This window comes from Puma concolor, chromosome B3 (genome assembly GCF_028749965.1).
Source record: "Puma concolor isolate L17-30 chromosome B3, mPumCon1.1.hap2, whole genome shotgun sequence".
NCBI lineage: Eukaryota > Metazoa > Chordata > Mammalia > Carnivora > Felidae > Puma > Puma concolor.
In genome coordinates, this window is record NC_141672.1 from 78,547,644 (window position 1) to 78,565,257 (window position 17,614).

General features: G+C 37.1%; 1 protein-coding gene across 1 annotated transcript; it reads right to left on the reverse strand.

The window, feature by feature from the left end:
• Positions 1-8,085: 8,085 nt before the first annotated feature.
• LOC112855642 (olfactory receptor 4K13) lies at positions 8,086-14,041 on the reverse strand. Its single transcript, XM_086708485.1, has 2 exons — positions 14,029-14,041; positions 8,086-9,032 (listed from the first exon to the last, which is right to left on the reverse strand). The coding sequence occupies exon 2, from the start codon at positions 9,022-9,024 to the stop codon at positions 8,086-8,088; it is 939 nt and encodes a 312-aa protein (XP_086564611.1). The 5' UTR covers positions 9,025-9,032; positions 14,029-14,041.
• Between the last annotated feature and the right edge of the window lie 3,573 nt (positions 14,042-17,614).

Below are 17,614 nucleotides of genomic sequence, written 5' to 3' on the forward strand. Positions count from 1 at the left end.
TCTCTGCCCCTCCCCCATCTCCCTATCTCAAAATAAATAAATAACCTTTAAAAAATTTTTAAATAAGGTTAAATAAGTTAATCAGCTGCCTCTAGAAGACGCTTCATCTCTTCCTGAATGAATCCATCAAGCATATTGTCAGTATGCTGACATCTACCCTGAAGCACCTGAAAATTTAAAAGTGATACATATGACTTTTATTAGTCAAAGTGTCCCAGATAGTCAAAGGAAATTACAAAAAATAGTGGTAGTTTTAGAGAGGGCTATTTGGGCATCGGTGGGGATTGCTTTTAAGGTTTCTAGTAACTGGGACCAAGTCCAGAAAACAGAGAAGCAAACAAACTAAAGTAATGAGACAGCATGCTACTTTGCTAGCTGTGGCCACCTGAGGAAAGTCTCCCGAGAAACAGTCACAGTGAAAACCGAGGTCCAAGCCCTGTGCCCAGACACTGGAGAACGTCTTCGAAGACAGGTTTCCCATTTCCACTCCGTTGGCTATTGCTCTTTGCCCCTCAGCAGCAGGAAGCAGCCAGAGCGGTCATTGTCCCTATTCTCCAAGATGGAAGAACTATAAAATAAGAGTGGGGATTTGAGGCAGGTGCTTGGTTCCTGGACCCGTTTTGAAGGCCTAAGGGGAACTATAGTTCTATTAGTTGCATTATTAACTTAGGTCCGCATTCTGTTTGCTCTCTACATAACCATCGTTTATGAATCTCTTAACCTCATTCCAATCAATCATTAACTTGGCCTTTGTCTTTTTTACCTTTATTCCCTGTTTATCCACTGATTCTAGAAACCTAATGGGGCTGGAGAGTAGCATTGGTGTTGATGTATCTGATCATACCAGGTCCCAAAAAGCTCCTCACTGACCAGAAGAATGCTTACCCCCAGTTTGTTTCAAGGACCCCCCTCCCAACAAGTTTTTAAGAAACTCATGACCCTCTTCTCATGTATATAAGCTGTCCCTAGGGTCAACAGGTCAAGGCAGCTTTGGAAATAATCCCCTGACTTCTTCTTGGGCTGCCTTCTCCCATCCAAGTACTAACCAGGCCCGACTCTGCTTAGCTTCCGAGATGGGCTGCCTTCTCATAATAAATGTTTCTTTGTTTCAAAATGAGTGTCTCAGACTTTGGCTTCCAGGACATTGGGTGAATGGACAAGTTTGATTTTCCAAGGACAGAAATGTAAATCATTTCGCTTTTTTCAATCAACACTATTTGTAAATTTTATCCTCTTTATTATATGCAGTCATTTTCAAAACCCAATACCTGTGAACAACTGAGTCTCTTTTTTTTTTTTCCACTTAATTTTAGTTAATTAACATACAGTGCAATATTGGTCTCAGGAGCAGAATTCAGTCATTCACCACTTACATACAACACCCAGTGCTCATCACAACAAGTGCCCTCCTTAATACCCATCACCCATCTAGCCCATCCCCCACTCACCTTCCTCTGTCAACCCTCAGTTTGTTCTCTATCATTAAGAGTCTCTTACGATTTGTTTCCCTCTCATCTCTTCCCGTCCCTTCCCATGTGTTCATTTGTTTTGCTTCTTAAATTCCATGAGTGAAATCATTAGGTATCTTTCTCTGACTGGCTTTTTTTTGTTTAGCATAATACATTCTAGCTCTATCTACTAATGCAAACTGGTGCAATCATTATGGAAAACAGTATGGAGGTTCCTCAAAAAAACTAAAACTACCCTACTATCCAACAATTGCACTATTAGGTATTTACCAATAGGATACAAAAATACAGCTCTGAAGGGGTACATGCAACCTCAATGTTTATAGCAGCATTATCAACAATAGCCAAACTATGGACAGAGCCCAAATGTCCATCAACTGGTGAATGGATAAGAAAATATGGTATATATGTGGAAATGGAAAGTTACTCAGCCACCAAAAAGAATGAAATATTGCCATTTGAAAGTAAATCTTACAGTTGAAAGTTTCTATATCACTTTTCTTTGACTTGAGCATATAAGAGCAATAAATTAACCTTTGCCTTATTTGTCCATGGAGTCAGCTTCCCAGCCCTCTATTATTTTAAACAATTTCTGAATTTGGGGAAGAGGTAATTTATTAATGTATTTCCAGAATTTGGCTAACGCTAGTAGAGGCAACATAGAAAATTATAAAGAGGTGCATGGCTTCTAAAAACAGACTGAGATGAAATCTGTTCTGTTTTCTTCTAGCTATGGACAGTTAGGTAAGTTATAAAAGTCTTCTGCCTCAGTCCTCTCATACATAAAATGGGAATGAAAACAGCACCTGGCTCATAAGACTGAGATAGTCAAAGACTTCACCAGACAGCCTAATTATTTACTTCATTATTTTTTCAAATACTGTCGTTTAGATACAGACTGAAGAATTGCTTTAGGCCACTCTCTCTTTAGTAGCCTCAAATGAGTCTTACTTTCCTTTAGACACATCAACCTATCTGACCAATTATGCTCAAAGTAAAATCATATGGCAGAACAACTCTGAGCAAAGTGTTCTAGCCTTGCAGACTAAAATGATGACAAGTAGTATATATTTTTAGCTCCTCTTGCAGTTTGGAAGGATCATCCACACTTTAGGGAGGATAAAGATTTAGCTTTGTAAATCTATGGTAGGCAATAGATTTAAAAATCATGAACAATGTTTTTGACATATAGATAATTTTTTGGTCCTAGTCTGCCTTACCTTTTTCAGAATATTCTAATTCCTCATGGTGACTTAATATGTTATGATGTCCCCTAGAATTCTGGACTTACCTGACGGGTACTAGCAGACTGAAAACCCTTCAAGTAACATTAAAATCTGTCTGAGAAAATGGCTATTTTGGGTAATGGTGAGATGGTAATCAACTTTACTGCCTCTTTGAAAGGTATAAGCTGCATATAGCTTGCCTACTGGAGGATTGGAAAGACTCCAGACCATTCTTATAAATCCTCCTTCCTAATTCTTGGTTTTCCTTAAAGGTAGGAAGAGAAACAGGTGATTTCAGCCACTAGGTGGCAGTGAAGCTTCTTGTAAACTTCTTCCAGTTTTTATTGAGCTGTGCACACCGAACTTTAGATTCATTTCTTCTACAATTAAAAAAGATTTATTTATACCCACTGGAAATGTTGACAATAGCCTGAAATTAGTAAATTTTTCTATGTCAAATAGGCGAAGTGCAAATGTTAGTTTTTATCATCCCAAATCTGTTATTTTATAAAAATGTATAACATTTTCATCATATTGTATAAACATATTAAAATCAGTAGTTCTCCATACATATCTCAGAACATTTATGACATATATATATATATATGTATATATATAGTGTTCATTGGAATTCAAGAAAAATTTCAGAAAAAGTATTAAGTCTTAGAATGTCATGAGCTAAAATATGAAATAAGATATTAGAAAATAATAGGAAAACATAAGATTATCATAGTTGAAACATTATATTCTAAGCCCAAGAAAATCGACTAAAAATGTCAATTATTTAGTGTTCAGGTAGGTGGCTAATTTCAAGTAAATGTATATATAAAACTATATATATATATATATATATATATATACATATATACATATATACATATATATATATACACATAACTATATAAAACTACACATTTTCTTCATTACAGAATTATCAAAAAGTGACAGTTAAAAATGACCTTGGGGCACCTGGGTGGCTCAGTCGGTTGAGCATTTGACTCTTGATTTTGGCTCAGTCCATGATCTCACGGTTGGTGGGATCCAGCCCTACATCCGGCTCTGCACTGACAGCGTGGAGCCTGCTTGGGATTTTCTCTATCCATCTGTCTCTGCCCTTACCCTCTTCTCTCTTTCTCTCTTAAAATAAACATTTTTGGTGGGGTGCCTGGGTGGCTCAGTCGGTTGAGTGTCTGACTTCAGCTCAGGTCATGATCTCACAGTCCATGAGTTCGAGCCCCACATCGGGCTCTGTGCTGTCAGTTCGGAGCCTGGAGCCTGCTTCAGATTCTGTGTCTCCCTCTCTTTCTGCCCGTCCCCCACTCACGCTCTGTCTCTATCAAAAAATGAATAAACATTAAAAAAATTTTTAAATAAACATTTTTTAAAATGACCTCATAAACATTAAAATAAAATAATTCATAACATTAATATTTTCAGTATTTAATGAAGAAAGTTATAAAACTTTACTGGGAGATACAAAAGAAGGCCTTAAAAGTACAGAAATAAACCATGTGTAGGATTAAAAAGACCAATATTGTCAATATCATATTTTTCCCTAAATCAATGTATAAGATTAACACAATTATAATTACTAGGTATTCATGTCATTTGATAAAATCATTCTAGTTCATACTAATAAATAACTGAACTGGTTTCAAGACAATTTGAGGAAGGATAGCAATGAGGATACTTATTTAATAGATATTAAAATGTACCATAGATTTATAATAATTAAAACAACTTGCTCTGGAAGGAATCTCAAAGGCATTATGTTGAATGAAAGAAGTCATGCTTAAAAGGCTACTTACTGTGCACAAACTAAAGGGCAACCTATGGAATGGGAGAAGATATTTGCAAATGACATATTGGATAAAGTTAGTAACCAAAATGTATAAAGAATTTCTACAACTCAACACCAGAAAAACTAATGATCCAATTACAAAATGGGCAGAAGACATGAATAGACATTTTTCCAAAGAAGCCCTGCATATGGCTAACAGACACAGGAAAAGATGTTCAACATCACTCATCAACACGGAAATGCAAATCAAAACTGCAACGTGATACCACCTCACACCTGTCAGAATGACTAAAATCAATAGTACAGGAAATACTAGGTGCTGGTGAGGATGCAGAGAAAGGGGAACCATTCCTCTTGCACTGTTGGTGGGAATTTAAACTGGTGCAGCCACTCTGGAAAACAACATGGAAGTTCCTCAAGCAGTTAAAAATAGAACTGCCTTAGGATCCAGCAATCAATCATACTACTAGGTATTTACCCAAAGGATACAAAAACACTATTTCAAAGGTAAAGATACACCCCAATGTTTACAGCAGCGTTATTTATGATAGCCAAATTATGGAAATAGCCCAAATGTCCATCAACTGGTGAATAGATAAAGAAGAAGTGTTAGATATATACAATGGAATATTATTCAGCCATAAAAAAGAACGGAATCTTGACATTTGCAATGACATGGATAGAGTGAGAGTATTTTGCTAAGTAAAATAAATTAGAAAAAGACAAATGCTATATGATTTCACTCATGTGTAAAATTTAGGAACAAAACAAATGAGCAAAGGGAAAAAAAGAGAGAGGCAAACCAAGAAACAGACTCCTATCTATAGAGAATAAACTGATGGTTACCAAGGGAGAGGTGGGGGGATGGATCAAATAGGTGATGGGGATTAAGGAGTGCACTTGTGCTGAACAAGTGTTGTATCAAAATGTTGAATCACTATATTGTACACTTGAATTTAATATTATACTGTATGTTAACTGACTAGAATTTAAATAAAAACTTAGAAACAACAATAACAATAGAGTATTTACAGCCACAAATGTCCTCCTTGCCCAGCTCAGTGGATGGCTGCCATGTCTATTCTCACCCCAGCAGAAATCTGGGGTTTTATTCTGTGCAGAAGTCTCTGAGCTGCAGGACACCAGGCACATACCTTAATCCTAACCTTACTTTAACCTTAACCTTAAACTTAACCTTACCCTTAACCTTACCCTTAAACTTAACCTTAAACTTAACCTTACCCTTAACTTTAAACCTAACGATTACCTGAATGATAACTCCCCCAAGCCCCTAATCCCCAACACTAAACGTAACCCTAACCTAACCCTCTGGAGAAATCTCTGAACTGCAGGATACCAGGAACATACCGTCACCCTGGTCCTAATCCTGACCCTAACTCTAACCACATATCTGGAGGGAAAAAAATGACATGGTGTATACATACAGTGGAATATCACTCAGCCATAAAAAATAATGAAATTGTGCCATTTGCAAGGATGTGGGTGGAGCTAGAGAGTATTATGCTAAGAGAAATAAATCAGTCAGAGGAAGACAAACACCATCTGATTTCACTCATACGTGAAATTAAAGAAGCGAAACAAACAAGCATGGGGGAAAAAAAGAGGCAAACTAAGAAATAGACTCTGAACTATGGAGAAGAAACTGATGGTTACCAGAGGGGAGGTAGGTGGGAGGATGGATTAAATAGGTGATGGGGATTAAGGAGGGCACTTGTGATGAGCACAAGGTATTGTGTGGAAGTGTTGGGTCACCATATTGTACACCTGAAACTAATATTATGCTATATGCTAACTAACTGGAAATAAAACAAAAACATTTTTTTAAATTTTTTTTTTCCAACGTTTATTTATTTTTGGGACAGAGAGAGACACAGCATGAACGGGGGAGGTGCAGAGAGAGAGGGAGACACAGAATCGGAAACAGGCTCCAGGCTCCGAGCCATGAGCCCAGAGCCTGACGCGGGGCTCGAACTCACGGACCGCGAGATCGTGACCTGGCTGAAGTCGGACGCGTAACCGACTGCTCCACCCAGGCGCCCCAACAAAAACATTTTAAAAAGGCCATTTACTATATGAGTTCACTTACATGACAGTCTAGAAAAGGCAACCTAGGTACAAAAAAACAGATCCTATTATCAGAGCCAGAAGTTAGGAGAGAAGAATAGACCACAAAGGGGCACAGGGGAATTTGAGGGTTGAGGACATTTTCCTATAACCTCATTGTGATCGTTACATGGCTATGCATTTGTCAAAACTCACAAAATTGTATACTAAAGACAGTGATTTTTTTTTTCTATTTGTAAACCGTATTTAAAAACAAAAAAGCTTGATACTGGTACAAAGAATTGATTATAGACTTTTCAGGGGTATCAATCACCCCTACCCCATGTAGGCCCCATGAATCAATTTATCAGTGGACTCAGAAAAAAAGAAGAGACAAATATTGGTGTTATTACTGAAAAATTTGTTTTGGACTTACAACCGTGTACCATAGTACTGTTCATGCCACAGCAGAACTGCAAATTTAGTTCACTCTTTCCATCCATGGGCTGTAAACTTTCTGAAACCCTAGATGAGCCTTCTGGCACACTGTGCCAGGCTCACAACATATGTGAAGGATGGTTGGAGGCACTGTGTCTGGGGCACTCAGTAACAAAGTTAATACACATTAAGTAGGGATTATGTACTAAATGTACTTTTCCAGCACCAAAGAGCAGTTACCCAGGCACTCAGCTAAATAGCAGTGTGAGGCATCATCTGTGTGCATTTTCCACGTACAGATTCCCAACAAAAACTACAAGTATAATAGCAACACTAATAATGTATTTTGTAAAGATTAAAAACACACTCGGGTGCCAGGGTGGCTCAGTCTGTTAAGCATCTAACTCCTGATTTCTACCAAGGTCATGATCTCAAAGTTCGTGATTTTGAGTCCGGAGTTAGACTCTGAACTGACATTGTGGAACCTCTTGGGATTCTCTCTCTTTCTCTCTCTGCCTTTTCCCCACTCATTCTCTTTCTCTCTCTCTCTGTCTTAAAATACATAAATAAACTTTAAAAACATGCCAAAATTATAAAAGAAATGTATAAAGAAGTTTTTATAGATAGAGAAGCTAAGTAGATAATTTATTCATTTTTTCAAATTTGCATTAGAAACAGTAGTGAAGAGAAGATTTTTTTTAAGTTCATTTATTTATTTTGAGAGAGAGAGAAAGGAGAGAGCATGAGTGGGGGAGGAGCAGAGAGGGAGAAAACGAGACTCCCAAGCAGACTCTGCAAAAAGCCCAAAGTAGGGCTCCATCTCACAAACAGTGAGATTACGACCTGAGCCGAAATCAAGAATCAGACCCTTAACCCACTGAGCAACCCAGGTGCCCCAGTGAACAGAGGATTTAAATGCATGTCTTCCAGAATGGAGATGTCATGCTTTAACCATTGATGATGACAGAAGAGGGGTTTCCTATCTAACAATTACATCTACTGTTTCCTTATACAGAACTTGAAATACATTAAAAGTTTATTCTTTAATAATGTCCAAAACAAAAGATTGCCTCTTTGGAAGCATCATCTACAAAGTGGGTTTTGAATTTATATGTCGAGTTCTTATCTTCTTAATAGCTGCTTTTACTTCTTGATTCCTTAATGTATAAATAATAGGATTTAAGAGAGGTGTGAAAATTGTATAAAACACAGAAAGAATTTTATCTACAGAGTATCTGCTGAAGGGCCATACATAGATAAAGACACATGGGGCAAAGAAGAGAGTCACAACAGTGATGTGTGCCGAGAGAGTGGAGAAGGCCTTGGCGGAACCACTAGCAGCACGGTGCCTGACTGAGTGTATGATGACCGTGTAGGAGACAAGCAAGAGGAGGAAGCAGACCAGGGACAGGAGGCCACTGTCAGCAATGACCAGCAGTTGTAGCATGTAAGTATCCTTGCAGGCGAGTTTGATCACAAGGGGAAGGTCACAGAAGAAGCTGTCCACCACGTTGGGACCACAGAAAGGCAAATTCAACATGAAAGCCATTTGACTAGATGAGTGCACAAATCCAACTGTGTAGGAGGATAGCAGCAGCCCACCAAGCACTCGGGGGTTCATGATGGACATGTAATGGAGGGGTTTGCATATGGCAACATACCTGTCTATTGCCATGGCTACAAGCAACATCATCTCACTCCCACCTAGGAGGTGCATGAAGAACATCTGAGAATAACATCCCCACCAAGAGATGGTCTTCTGCTTTCGGAGGAAATCCACAATCATCTTAGGGGTAGCAAAAGAAGCCAGGATCATATCAATACAGGAGAGGTTGATAAGCAGAAAATACATTGGTGTGTGAAGGCGTGAGTCAAAGGTCACGGTGACCAAGATGAGGAGGTTTCCTAACACAATCCCAGCATAGACCATAGAGAATCCTAGGAAGAATAAAATCTGAAGATTCTGAGATTTGGAAAGTCCCAGCAAAATGAACTCAGACACCACTGAATGGTTCACCCTTTCCATGTTATCAACTTTATGTCATCATAATCAAAATGAGTAAGAATTGTGGGCAGAAAAGTTGTGTTTACACAAAGGATGGTTCATGTTGTTGTCTAATTTTGATACTCAGACAGGTGAACTTAAAGCACCTCCCACTTTTGGGAAATTTTATTGGTCAGTGATATTCTAAATGGCCCAGAGCAGCATTCCAAACAGTAAGAAGAATTCAGACTATACATTTCTGAAAGACAAAAATAAAAACAGCACATGAAATCACAATCATATAGACTGTGAACTTGGATTCCAAAACCTCAATACAACACCTAGCTGAGTTACTCATTGGGCAACATATGACGAGTATCTCCTTTTGAGGGTTATGTTTCCTCCTCAGTAAACAAACAAACAAAAAATCAAACTCCATGATATTGAATGACTCTTTGTGCTATAAAGATCTCAATAAATAAGATAAGGATCATGGTGGGTTCCACATTCACAGAATATTATTGAGTTTCTTAACCTGGAAATGATAAATGTAGAAAATATAGCAAGGATTCTAGAGACCCATACTTTGAAAGAGATTCTGGTAAAGAACAATTAATTAATGTCTTAAATTAAGTCTTCCTTATAAGTTTTTAGGTCCTGAGAAAAGCACATCTTCTCTTTCCTGCTCCATTCTTGCATGAATCCCTTACAGCTTATGCTAATACCAGCGATGGTCACTGCACATTAGTAGAGTCAAACCATGAATTTACATATGTATACATAATGTATATGTGGCAAATATAATTCATTAACTCAAAATTTAACATTATTCACCTCAAATGCCTCTTCTGTAATTTTAAGCAGGATATACCAAGGATGTAGAAAGTCCCCAGCCAAATGGAACTGAATTTATTTTCTTTTCAGTGTGTATTCGTTCATTCATTTGTTTAGTGCTATACAAAGGACCACTGGTTAGCTTCTGCATGTTTACTTATCACAGCTTCAAAACGATAAAATGAGGTAATTGAGGTAACTGACTGATGTGGGTAATAGAAATACCATTCTTTCAACACAGTCATCTAAATTTATACCATAGCTTTCCCATCAGCCCATCCTTATAACAACACTGGTTTTGTTGGCTTTGTTCTTAAAAAAATATTTTCAACCATAATAGTTCCTCGTTATCTAGGTTCTTAAAAAGCTCCTGCAGTAATTAAAGCCTTCCTTTTGTGCCATTGTTTTTTACCAGAGCGGGGAAAATACTTTCATAGGAAAGTGCCTCATGTGAATCCCAGGAATAGCCTTGCATCTCCTTTTCCCATATCGCCATCAATTTCCTGCAATTTATGCTCCCAATCATCAGAAACAGAAGGAAGAAGCATCATAATGCTGTACACTCTGTTTCTCTGAGGCAATCCCATGGGTACATTTATCCAACTGGGGATGTATTTTTCCTACATAGACATATCCTCTGGCCAAGTTCTTACTCTGAGAAACTTGGATTGACACAAATTTGGTACTAAGCCACATTAAGTACATAAAGTTATTTCCATGTTTAGAAAAGTTGTATCTTCTTTCAGTTTTATGGGTAATATTTAAAATATCCACACTACGCTTTTTGAAATCTCATTTTTAAAACTGCATTTGAGGAGAACAGGATAGACTTCAAATATACATGAAATAGTTTATACACATTCTTGCATATTACTAATATTTATTGAAGGAGTGAATGAATGAATAAAATATATATGAATATTCAGGATCTACATTAAAATCAGTGTTAAAGCAAAATCCATGTAAATTAGGAATTTTAAGCATATTTACTTTTAAATGTCAAATTGGATGTTGAAGCATTTTTAAACAGAAACAGAATAACCATTCCAATAAAATTGTTAGAAGTACGTATTTTTCCCTAATTTATTTTTGAAAAGTATCAAAGTAGCTTATGTGAATGGAAAAGAAAACATGGTACACAGAGCAGCAGGATATAACAATCTATTTCCTGGGTAAACAATCTATTTCCTGGATATCCTGTGAGAATAGTAATATACACATTAGTACAGTGTGTGTGTGTGTTCTTTGTGTGTTGTGGGTACTAGTATATGTTTACATTTATATGCTTTTTATTAAAACCATAGTGTTCAATGCTATTTATTGAAAGAATAGTGTTCACATGTATAGTTATTTTCCTTGGGTTTATCAATACATTAAAAATACATTTCTAAGAGCACATGAAAATCCAAATCATTTTATGGCTATATAGAATTGCATTTTATTGATGATGCATAATGTAATTACCCCACAAATATAGTTTACTTTTAGGAATTGAACATTAGTCATAAGAATTCTGTTTTCATCCTATCAGTGTCTCCTTAAAAAAACAACAATTACCTAACTCCCTTATCAATACCCAAGTTCACCTAGTCCTTCACAATCAGCCTCTCATGTACTCTAAATATCCAGTATTGTTTTCTTATAGTGCCAAAATACAACTTCTGTTTTGGTAAAAAAACAAATTTGTGGTTTTCTGTATTCCCCGTCCATTTCTTTTTTCTATCCGTACATGTTTTCTTCTTTTTGGGTAGACAAATCCTGTCCATATAGCCATATCCTTCAGGACACCTTGAGGCCTCTCTTTTATAAAACCCATACCAATTTCCAGTGTATTTACGGTCCATTTCATGTGCTCTACCATTTACTTATTCACTAGGTATACCATGTGCATTAGGTGTAAATATTCTGAAATTGAAGGAACACTAGAATAAGAGCTATGGAAATTTATTCTAACCCAAGTTCTCTCATTTTTGGTGTTGTGATTCTTCTTTCCCCAGATCACTTTTAAGCTCCTTGAAAACAGATCAATTATTCTTATATTCTCCATAATAGATGTTACAAGGATCATCAGTAGAGATGTTGATGAAGTGAGTGAAAGCTGACAGATATTTAAAGAGAAAAACTTTGGAATAATGCATTAGTGATAACTGTAGAAAAGATAGGTTTATTCAAAGTCAAAGAATTTTTCTACTTTTTATGTTTTTTTCTGCTTTGATAGTGTAACTTGCACCAATCTGTAATATTTGTTTAAAGCACATTTTTACATATTAGTTTTTACTCTAAACCATAGACATAGACACACATGCATACACATTCTCCCACACACTCCCTACAAGTGTAGAAGAGGCAAGGGGTGACAGAGTAAAAAGAAAAAATTTTATGTTTTCAAGGGAATCATTTTGATTATCTGCCCAGCATCCCCCCTTCCCATAGAAACAAAGTTCTTTAGCTTTCTTCTTACTGTAAACAACTTTCAAACTGTTCTAAAATGGCTGAGGAGAAAGATATATAAACAGCATTTTATAAAAAACAAATGAAATCAACATTTGATTCTTAATTCTAAGACACAGACTCACCGTGCAGAAAATATAGTTGAGCTGAGTATTAGAAGTAGAAATTTAATCACAGATCACAGGCATCATATTACGAAGAAAAAGGACAAATTGTGATTGATCTACAAGTTGCTTGATCTACAGAGCACAATCTGTCAAACTACTTGAGAATATATGAGTAATTTATTCCATTAAAATGAATGTTTAAAAAGTTTTGTAATCTTAACACAGAAGAATATGAAATAAAATCTATTATGGCTTAGTTTTGCCAAAAATCATATTCTTGTCCACATGATACTAGTCATCTGAGCTGATATTTGTTGTTTGTTTGCTTAACAGAATAGGATAAATTGAAGTGTTAAGTCTAGTAGGTTTATAAGCACAGAGAATAACACATTTCTTTGGAAAAAAGAAAAAAAGCAAAGATTTCATTCAGCTACCCACTTCTTGAGGCGTCACCATTTGGCATGGATTGGAAATGCTTTCAAATGTATATTAGTAATGATATGGACATTATGAAGTTTGACATGAAAATTCTTTAATAAATGCAAAATAACATCACTTGAAGTATATCAAAGTGTACTCAATTATTTAATTTGCCCCATACTGTCACACTTATAAGGAAAATATGCTGTATTTGTATGACAACTAGAATGATAATGCCTTCTAGAATTCTCTAATGTTATCATGGTGTTCACCTAAAAAACTTTTCACATTTGACTCTACCTATGAACAACGGGATTGAAACTCAGTATCTAGAAATGGTTCTATATTTTTTAATGTATGTTAAAGCTTCCCCTACAACTTACCAGTTTTACAGTGTTTCAGAGCATTACTTGAGTCAGACACATTGAAACCTGGAGAGGTTCTCTTTCCAAAAATAATAGTATTTCCCTAAAATAATGACAAATGTTAATATTTTCTCTATTTTCTCCATAAAGAGTCATATATATTGAGAGGGTAGTAATATAGATGTGATGTATTTTGAGACCTAACAATACCCAACTGATGATAAATACCAATGGGAATTATTAAAGATGCCATGTTGTTTCCCCTGAATGACAACAGAGAAAACTTTTTATGGCATTGCACACTTATAGAAATTGACATGTTTTACTATCAACAACAGTTAAGCAGAGGACTATAAAACCACTATCAGGTCTGGAATGTTCCAAAATGAAAACTTACTTGAAGAGTATTAAAAAAGGTCAATCACAAACACATAGCTACCTTTTACTGTATATTACACTTATGCCTGGCATTATTATAAGCATAACTGGGTCTATCAAAACAGAAGATATAAAGATATAAAGCTGGGGAACTGCAGTCTCCCCATTTCCTTAGTCCCACCTCTGGTTCTAAGAAATGTTTCCTGTGGAGTATCTCCTTGGCTCTCTTTCATATCCAATTGAAAAATATATCTATCCAATATATTAGCCATATGTTCATGCCTCTTTCCATGCCTATTTAAAGTAACATTGAATTTCTGTTTCTGTGTTTAATGAGACCACTGTTCCAAATGTGATATGAAATGTGATATAGCCAGATAATCCAATGTTCCTTTGGTCCCTTTTGTAGATTAGTAAAAGCAAAGTGCCTTTCTTGATCAGAGGAACTGTTCCACATGAAATACACTGATAGACTCTCCAATATTATAAACCTTTAATTGTATTTTCGCTGGCTGCTTCTGTAAGATTGGTAAGAAACCATGCATCACAGCCATTACCTCAGGAAATCAGTGGGTGAGCCCTAATGAACTGATGGAGCCAACTGCTCTGTCCCAGAGAACCCTGAGGTGGCTGGACAGATTGAAAGAATAGGTCCTGGCTGGGTTTGCCAACATTATTGCTAAACAAACTTGGATAAACTCATTGCAAGAGAAAACAATAACTCAAGAGATAAGGGTTTAGAAAAGAGGGAAAATTTTAGTTCCAGGTGCCTATATCTGTGTGAACTGGTAGGCTCAAGCCTTAACAACTGAGCTCTCTGCTTGCAAGGTGGACACCTAGAATTTTTTAGGACAGGTTTAGGGGGTTACATGCAGGAGAGAAGGCAGGAAGCATGTGATCACAGATGAGGTCAGTATATGTTTAGCCCCTGATCATGAGAAAGGAAGGGGATATAGGGGGATGTCTTCTAGGCATTCCATTGCTATCAGGGCTTTTCTGATAAAGGGACTGGAATGTTTCATTCATTGTCAATGTTCTAATAAAGTGTGATATAACTGTTGGGGTCTATAGTTGAGCAAGAAGTCTCACTAACAAAAGGATAACCAAATCCTAGAGCTGAGTAGGTGTCAGTTCTACTGAATCCCTGTTTTTAGACCACTGGGGCTTCTGGAAGGAGTCCAGTATGATTTATTTGCTGGTTTTGTGCAGACCCTTGACTTCAGAGAAATCTGCCTAAAATCATCAGTAGGTGGTTTCTTCCTATGGATGCTGAGTTAAGCCCACAGTGTTCACACTAATGGCTTCCGTGGGTATGAGAGAAGTATGCCCACCTTTTCTCTGTTTGGATATTTCCATGTCATTTTATTTCATTATCCTCAGTAGCTAGTTCAGGAATCCCTAAACCATTTGACATAAACCTCAACATTCCAATCTCCTGGCTCAGCACCAGGACTTTTTTGGGTGGTTTCTGTATGATTTGTCTTAATCTTCCTCTAAGTTCCCATAAATGTTTACATGACTGAACGCTGGAAGTGAGAGTAGTTTTATTTTCCAATTACCTAGAGCCAGTATACTTGCCCCTATACAAGACCCCTGGCTTAAGAGACTATCAACATCTAAAGGTGTCATTGGCCCATGAACCTAATTCCTCCTGCAATGCTAAGTAAGGTTACTTGACAGCATCCACCATACAGATTTCCTCTTCCTCAGTTTTACTGTCTTCAGGACTTAAAGTGGTTGATTTACAAACAATAACATGGCCTTCATTTTGCAAACTACATCAATAAGCAAGGAGCATGTTTTAATTTGACCAAGAGGGAATAAAATGGTTTAAACCTGGGCCGTCCAAGTTATTAGCCACTACACATACACGGTTATTTTAGCTAACTACTTTGTTTTTCTTTCCTTCCTTCCTTCCTTCCTTCCTTCCTTCCTTCCTTCCTTCCTTCCTTCCTTCCTTCTTCTTTCTTTCATTCGGTTGTTCTGTCTTTCCAGCCCCATTTTCTCTCTTTCATGGTTCTAGAGTTTATTTTATACAACTTTAAATTATCACATTCTAGTATCTTCAAATAATATTATTCCATTTCACATATAACATACTGAACTTCTCTACTGCTTCTCCCCTTTGTACTATATTATCATGTCATCATTTTATTTGTACATATTATAAATGCAATAAATTGTCATTACAGCTTTATTTAATATTTCTGATGGCCATGAAATATGTAATCGTTATTTTGCTTGAAAATGTCTTTATTTCACCCTTAATTTTGGTATAGAATTCTAGTTTGAGAGGGTTTTTTCTTTTCATATTTTATTTATTTTTTTTTTTTAAATTTTTTTTTTTCCACGTTTATTTATTTTTGGGACAGAGAGAGACAGAGCATGAACGGGGGAGGGGCAGAGAGAGAGAGGGAGACACAGAATCGGAAACAGGCTCCAGGCTCTGAGCCATCAGCCCAGAGCCTGACGCGGGGCTCGAACTCACGGACCGCGAGATCGTGACCTGGCTGAAGACGGACGCTTAACCGACTGCGCCACCCAGGCGCCCCTCTTTTCATATTTTAAAGATACTTTGCATAGTTTCTGAAAAGAGTCTAGAGTTATCAATTTTTTGTTCTTTTGTATAAAATGTATCTTTTTTTCTCTGACAGATTTTAATATTTTATAAATTGCTCATTTTCAGCAATTATTGTATGTCTTGAAGTGATTTTCTTTTTTGTTTTTCCTGAGGCATTCAAACCTAATTTTGTTCTGTGAATTTATACTTTTTATTCGAGTTCTTTAAACATTATTTCTTCAAATTTTTTTCCTGTCATCCCTAAATCCAATACCACATGTGTTAAATCATTTGACATTTTTCATAGGTCACTGAGGCTCTGTTAATTTTTTCCACAAATGTTTTAGCTTCTGCTTTAGCTTAAATTGTTTCTATTTTATTTTGTTTTTAACTTAAAAAAATTTTTTTCTTTAATGTTTACTTATTTTTGAGAGAGAGAGAGACAGTGAGAGAGACAGAATGTGAGCAGGGGAGGGGCAGAGAGAGAGGGTGACACAGAATCCAAAGCAGGCTCCAGGCTCTGAGCTGAGCTCCAGGCTCCAACACAGAGCTCATCATGGAACTCGAATTCAGAAATGGCGAGATCATGACCCAGGCTGAAGTCAGACACTTAACCGACTAAACCACCCAGGTACCCCTTTTCTTTTTAACTTTTTAAAAACTATTTATTTATTTATCTTGAAAGTGGGGGGAGGGACAGAATGAGAGGGAGACGAAAGAATCCCAAGCAATCTCAATGCTGTCAGCTCAGAACTCCACATAGGGCTCAGTCTCAGGAACAGCAAATTCATGACCTGAGCCGATATCAAGAGTTGGACGTTTAACTGACTGAGCCACCCAGGTGCTCCAAACTGTATCTATTTTCTATCCAGGGATTTTTGTTGTTGATGTTCCTTTGTCCTTTGAATGGATTTTTTTGGTTTCTATATTGTATTTTGTAGCCCTAAAACTGCCATTTGATTTTTTTTAATATTTCTATTTTTTTTCTCATGTTTATGTCATCCTGTAAATTCCCTGATTATTTAAAAAATGCCTATTTTAGGGTTATATATAGGGACGGAGATCCAACATGGCAAAGTAGAGGAAACTGAAGTTCTCTCGTCCCTCAAACACAGCAGAGTTGAGGCCAAAGGACTTTGAATTCCAATAATCCAGGCTATGACGTGACAGAGACATCTTCAGGGGTCCACGGGGACAAACTGGCAGGCCATAGGTGTGTGATTGCAAACTGGGAGAGATAAAACGGGCAGTGTAGACACGGATAGGGAGGATCCCCTTGTGCAGAGAGCCAAAGGCAAGAGAAAGAGACTGTGGAAGTATTTTATGGACAAGAGAAAAACCACAGACAGAGAGGGAGAAAGATCCAATCTCTAACTGCAGGGCTTTCTCTGGAGTGGGGCCGGCTGCCCTGTTTGCGCACCTGGGGAGGAGGGGAGCCAGCCCAGGGCTCAGTAACTAGTCCAGAGACACAGTCTGCAGAGGGAGAAAGCAATCCTCTGCCTGGAGTGCTGTGGGAA

Excerpts from the sequence above, each read along its gene's own strand:
- LOC112855642 (XM_086708485.1), bottom strand. The coding sequence starts at position 9,024 with ATGGAAAGGGTGAACCATTCAGTGGTGTCTGAGTTCATTTTGCTGGGA.